This window comes from Ruditapes philippinarum, unplaced genomic scaffold (genome assembly GCF_026571515.1).
Source record: "Ruditapes philippinarum isolate M1 unplaced genomic scaffold, ASM2657151v2 ctg4103_1_1_1_1, whole genome shotgun sequence".
Classification (NCBI taxonomy): Eukaryota; Metazoa; Mollusca; class Bivalvia; order Venerida; family Veneridae; genus Ruditapes; species Ruditapes philippinarum.
The window spans coordinates 52,818-59,437 of record NW_026856267.1 but is presented as its reverse complement, the minus strand read 5'-3'; the positions used below and the strand labels follow the sequence as shown (position 1 = coordinate 59,437).

The 6,620-nt window shown below is 33.4% G+C and overlaps 1 protein-coding gene across 2 annotated transcripts in view; it reads right to left on the bottom strand.

Moving 5' to 3' along the window:
• Nucleotides 1-1,282: 1,282 nt before the first annotated feature.
• The window catches only part of LOC132746030 (calcium-activated chloride channel regulator 1-like), a 29,128-nt gene continuing 23,790 nt past the window's right edge, over nt 1,283-6,620 (bottom strand). Inside the window, exons 10-13 of one of the 2 annotated variants that reach the window (XM_060735079.1) lie at nt 5,305-5,575; nt 4,776-4,931; nt 3,307-3,537; nt 1,283-2,844 (exon numbers count right to left, since the gene is read on the bottom strand). In XM_060735079.1, coding sequence (XP_060591062.1) covers nt 2,597-2,844; nt 3,307-3,537; nt 4,776-4,931; nt 5,305-5,575 — 906 coding nt within the window. In that variant the 3' untranslated portion in view covers nt 1,283-2,596. Of the gene's footprint in view, nt 3,091-3,306; nt 3,538-4,775; nt 4,932-5,304; nt 5,576-6,620 lie in introns of both variants that reach the window. The other variant, XM_060735078.1, reaches the window with a different exon arrangement.

Below are 6,620 nucleotides of genomic sequence, written 5' to 3'. Positions count from 1 at the left end.
CAATCTGATTTGTACGAGTATAAGTCCCCTGCCGTCAAAATATGTAATTCTATATAAAAGTAACCAATGAACGAGCATCTGAACATGACTTTTCTATACAGTCGGCATCGTACTTGCGTCCACCTTTATTAAGCGACTTTTTTATTAAGCGGCCGCATAAAATCCCTCCCGATGATTTTTACTATTTAATTTAATTCCATTAAACGACTATTTTATATCGCGGCCAGCGGCCACTGAATGTCGGCCCAAATGTACAAAATTAAGTGTTAAAGTATCTATTAAACGGCCGTGACAAACAATCGTCCCTGCGGGCATTCTCACCTGTGTAATTAGCGAGTAGGTTAGATGTGTACAAGCAAACAAACAAATATTTTACATGGTCAATGGTCACAAATAATTGTCGTTTAAAAACGAATAACAATTGCAATTGTTTCAAAATCGGATTTTCCGATCGTAATATTTATTGTGACATATTTTGTCAGAGCAATAACGTATCACAACACCGCATTTGCGTAGTCATGTGCTCAGAGTGACCTCCCTTAAAGAAAATGACGTCGGATCGAGCGAAAAAAAAGACAGACATCTAATAAGACCGGATAAATTGTATGAGGAAATCGTGCATGGAATTGAGTCTGAGTAAATAGCACATGTCATCGATTGTAGTCGAAATAAAATCGTGAAACGTATAGGACTAAACATTACAGAACCGAACCTTTCATTGCTGATGGTATAGGTGCTCATCTGATGCTTTATAAAATACATGTAGTATCCCATTAAATATGACCCTTCGACAAAAAAGACCAAAAAATCCTAGATCTCTAAAAATCTTATTGAATTTGAAATCGGGGTAGTGTGAAAACTAATTCTTGAAAAAATTAAGAAGTTTAAAACTCATTGCATAAAAAAATATTTGGAGCTCTGTCAGATGATTTTAAAGTATGTTCAGCAGGAGATGTGTATGAACATATTAAAAATATAAGACAATCTGCTTTGTTTCATGGTCAAAATGACCTGTTGACAGTATTATGAGCGTAGATCACATTTGTACACAAATTTTTACTAAAAAACAAAAACCAACAATATTGATGACTATTTTTTAAAAAAGGCATAAATGTAATTATTAAACTGTAATACATACATAATATTGTATAGTTTTTATTTTTTATAAAAAAAGATGTTATTATAACTATGACTTGTAATAAAAAGTCTCGAATTTTCCGGTATTCTATTGAGATACCACTTTATTAAGAGACCACTTTTTGGCAGTCCCTTGAGTGGTCTCTTAATACAATGTTGACTGTAATTGTTATACCTTTCCCTGTCGTCATAAGTAAACCAAAGAAAAATGAGCCAATCAACGAGCATGCTTTAGTTTTATCCCAGACAGACTGTGCGATGACTGGAATGAAGGTAACTGCAAGATCTCCAAACTATGATACAACTTTAATTTAATAAGCACTTCAGTATCCGGTCTGAACAAATATAATTATAATTTCAAGAAAATTGATCGCTATTTCATTACATGTATTTTCCGTTTATTAGCGTTAAGTGATTTATAAAATTGTTTTGACAAAATACATATTCAAAGTCATATATCAATAGTAAGATATAATATTATATTAAATCTTGTATAACAAGGAATTTTATTGAAACCTACATGTGCACGATAATAATTCGGAACCGATTTTTAATAGAAAAAACAACAACAACAAAACATTAAGGTAAAATGCTACAAAATAGATGACCCAAATGAATTTATCGTCCATTCCCTCAGTTAAAAATCTGGGTAAAGTGTGATCCTCAGAAACATTAATCACAATAAAATTACATGGCAATTGCAGAGATTGATAGGTTTGATTGAGTCTGTACATTAGGGATAATGAAAAAGTGCAACAACCAAACATGGATGAGTAAATAGCTTACGTTGAGCTTTCTGGTAAGTAATTCAAATTCACCAAAAAGATATATTGAACATATATGCTTATGTTACTAACTTGATTTGTTCTATAGTCAGACAACAGGTATTACTTCAATATACATTTTCATTTGCTTAAAAAGACATTTAATCATCCTATCCCTACAAGCGTCTTAAATTTTGTTTGAATCATAGATTTCAGAGAGCTATTCACACAATTTATTAACACATTTGCTGAATTTGCCTAAAGGAAAAGAAAAAAGAACCTATGTGTTCTGTGCGTATTAAAGATAACATATGATGTATTTCTTCAAAATACTTGGTACACCTGCAGGAATAAGTCTGTACGTGTCCGTATGATTGACAATAGCTAAGGATAGACAAATCACTTTGAATAGAAGATGGCCTGTTTTATAAACCTGGTTACTGCAAACCCTTTAATATCGTCATTTAAATTTATCCTTCACCTCCGTTTTAGCTATAATGCACAGGTAGTACACATACTCTTAACTAAAGAGCCTTTATGTCCAAGAAATACTTTTACTTTTCTAAAGCTTTTGTTTGTTGTCTTGTGATAGTTTCCAAAAAAATATTTATTGGCCTTTTACCTGAACATTTTATTGCTTCTGTTTCAGTTTTTTATGCAATTAGTACAGTTAAAGTGATTTATAATTTTAATAATTACAAAATGTTTGAAAATTTTCCTGTTACCGCCGAATTTTGTGCTTTCGATTTTTTTACAATAAAGAAAACAATTGCCACACACAGAAGCACTCCAAAGGTAACAGAAACCCCGATAATTATGTGTCGGATATTTAGCTTATCAGTTGATTGCGTCAGTGATTCTCCTCCTTCGTCTCGAATGAAATCATCTTCTGTTTCATCAATCGCATAACCTTGTTCGCCGGATACACGGAAACCACTCGCAACTATAATAGAAATAATATTTGAGACAGGGCCCTTATTGCCTGCATCGTCGATAGCACGTACAGCAAAGAAAGTGGTTTCTACATATGAATGTTCTGCATTTACAACAAGTTTTAACGCTTCTCTCGTTCCAACAACTTGTGGGAATATACTATTAGTTGAATTCGTCGAATTTATGAGCTCCGCAGATTCAAAATTGTCACGTAGAGTACCAATATCACTTGCAATTCTCATTTCGTATGACGTAGCTGCAATAGAAATTACCATTTTTTATAGCGTATTCATTGCAATTACAAATCTACAAATATAAGACAACTGGATGACATTTCATCCTGCTAAACCTTTAAGTTGCTAACATAAATGTTTGAAATTTAAACATGCTATTTTGAATGCAAGCCTTATTTTGTCTGTTATAGTTCTGATATTCTTTCATCTAATTAATATCAAAATAATTTTAAAAGTACCTTGTCCCTGATTTTTATCATCTCCTGTTGCTGTCCAAGTGATTGTTAAGTTTCTGTTTTCTCCATTTTCTTTTGTTTCGGTCTCGATATTATTTATTTCGACATCTGTTATCATGCCAGGTGCTATAGTGTCTACTGATTCATCATATATGTAGTTTGATATATAAAGTTCCTCTGTTACAACATTTCGTTGAAAGGAATTAACAATAGTTTCCTCTATCACTGTGTCATCTGAAATTTGTGCAATTTTGAATTTGAACCAAAATGACTTTACTTTACTTTTCAAGCCGGTGCTAGGGGGCGTGAGGGATGTTGCACTTATTCATTATCTCTCATGTACAGACTCAATCAAATCGAGTCTGCAATTCTTATGTAATTTGTTTGAGATTAATGCTTCCGAGGGATCACTTTTGTTTCCAGAATTTTACTACTCCAAGTACTTATATTCCTATACGTATGAATTGTTTATTTGATTAAAAAGCATACGTTCCGTTAATACCTACTTAAAGGAACTCCACCATACTTAACAGACCTCTACTGAAGTTTTTTTTGCCGTTATTGGACTTGAAATAGTTTACACGATTAGATTTCCAGTGATATACAGTAGGTCTACACAAACAGATAGTGTGCGAAATTGAGATCATTCGCTCATTTTGTTTTGACGTAACACTTGTTCTTGTTAAAAATGATCTAAAATTGAAAAGCTTTGCACCTCGGGCTAAGTAAAGCACAAAAGTACGATTTTCTAAATAATTTTGAATTTATTTCTGAGTTTTCAAGTGCACAAGTTACTTTTTAAGTGGCCCAGTTGATCTCTTTAAGAAATTAAAATTTTATGTTTTAGACTTTTGGACTGCAGTTGAATTCCTATATATATGTTTTTTCCTGTTTGTTTTCTGTTTGGGACTTCTTTGAATTTAATTACATCTCATTTAATGTAAATGAAACTCAGACGGATTTGAAGATGACGTTAAAGGAAGGGTCAAAATATTAAAGACCGTAATTCACATTATTTGGAAATGATCACAGGACAAACATCGGACACACTTGGAGTAAATAAGAATAGGATTGCCAACATACAATAGAAGTTAATTTTATATCATTAGATAAGATATTTTTATCAGTATCTTGTTTGTTGTCAACGTTGGGAGGTTATTATCCGGTTTCTTCTGAATCAATGAGGTAATATAAGCGGTAAGAAGGAAAAGATCTTGAAGAGTGATTAACTGTCCGCATCATCATCATCATCACGAATTTAAACTTCGTAACACGTTTAAACAGAGCTTTGATTGCTTGCAATAAACTTCAGAATGAAATAAAAAATATGTTACAATTTCTTATCATTATGATTTTTATCATTATAGTTACATTAACGTTGTTTGAGTTTTGTTTTGACAGAAATCAGTCACAGTATTCTTAAAATATTGTTAAATACATTTTAAAATTTACTAATAATCAATTCAACTTACCTTCATCTTGAAGTGCAGAACCTGTATTACTGTACAGAAGGAGAGTTTCTCCACTCTCACCAGATGCTTTCACTTTGATCTGTACGCGTCCGGATCCCAGGCACCCGGGTAAAATGTAACAAGAGTATGTTCCGTCATTTTTCAATCGGTCCGGCTCTATAATAGCAAAATTGATATGTAGAATGTTTTACTTCACTTAAGTGTCACCCTTACGTGGTATTAAAATAACATATACCGGCATTGATTTTACAATTGCTTGCTGTATTTGTATTGTCATTTGCTGATAAAAACCGCAAGCTATTATTAATCTTTGGGGGTATAACTTTAAATACAATGTTGAATTCTAAAATAAGAAAACAAATACCAACATGGCATTCAATGACCGGATGCCCGAACAAACCCTTGCCAAATAGGAGTGTCGAATAGTATATTAGTTTTAAGAGACATCAGAAACATTGATTACTATCAACAATACACAGTCAGTCATGCAAAACTAGTAAATCAAAGATCACGTTTAAAGCATTCTTACCAATGCCATTGTCAGACATACTTAATGTACAAGGAGGATTTGTGTCTGATTCAACAGTAGCTGTTACAGTTACATTTATTACTGGGGCGTTACTCTTTGTGACATCTGCAAAGACTACCGGAAAATCTTCAGACGATAAGTCGATATTAGTTTTTAATAATCTTGATACAACACGTATAACGTCACTGGTTGTTATTGTTGGAGACGTCGTCACGTGGTATTCGACATTTTGTCTAAATGTTGTTGTTATTGTCAAACTGTAGTCGCCAATCTTAAAAGAAAAACACCGTCATGACAATATACATTTCTCTGATCATGCTAAATATCTTGTCAATCATTCACTATGTACTAAACCATTTATCAGTTTTAAATGTAAAGAAAACACCAAGCCATTTATATACTGAATCACAGGTGGCAGTATCAGTGTTTGGACGACCCACCCCTACCTGCCCCTGGACCCCTACTACAACCCTGAAAAAAAATTCAACACTCGTGTTACTATAAGGTACCAAATACAAAACCACCGATGAAATTATATATCAAAAAAAAATTCCACTATCAAAATTATAGTTATAGAAAGGTGAAAAGCCTACTATATGTTCATTTGCCAAACAATGTGGAACACGGGAAATCGTCGTTTCGGCGACTGAGGCGCATTCCGAAGGCATTTTGCTGCATCATTCATTTACATCAATAAAAAGAACTTGAATTCCACAGCTTACTTAATTCAAGTCTAACGCATATCAATATTCTATCGATTTTTTTCTATTTCACGGTAATTTTTGACTTGTCGTTGCCATTTTGGATTCTGATACCTGTGTGTTATACGCGATCTGATTGGACGTCCAATTTGGCTCGTCCAATCAGATCGCGTATTTCAACCCAGGTATCAGACTGCACTGATACTGCCACCTGTGTACTGAATACACGGTGCATATCCATATCGGTACCCTCTTTGCGAAATCTGCTCAAACGGTACCCTCTCTGAACATGTACAGGTCATTCTTTGCTAAAAACAAACCAGCGATGGATAACAATACAGTAAAATTTCATTGTAATAAGGAAAGGAGGTATGACACGTAGAAAAGATGTATACCACGGAACACTAAAATGTTTTATTTATGTGCTGATTTGTCATGTGCCCGATTTTCATGTACTTCAACTTCACAATAAGCTACAAAAAATCGACATGTCTTACTTCGCTCATCACCTCGACATATTTTTCTGGCTGAAATGAACCTGTGGCTTGATTATATATGCATCATACATATTTAATATGTTCATATACATATCACCTTTTGACAAATGGCAGTATA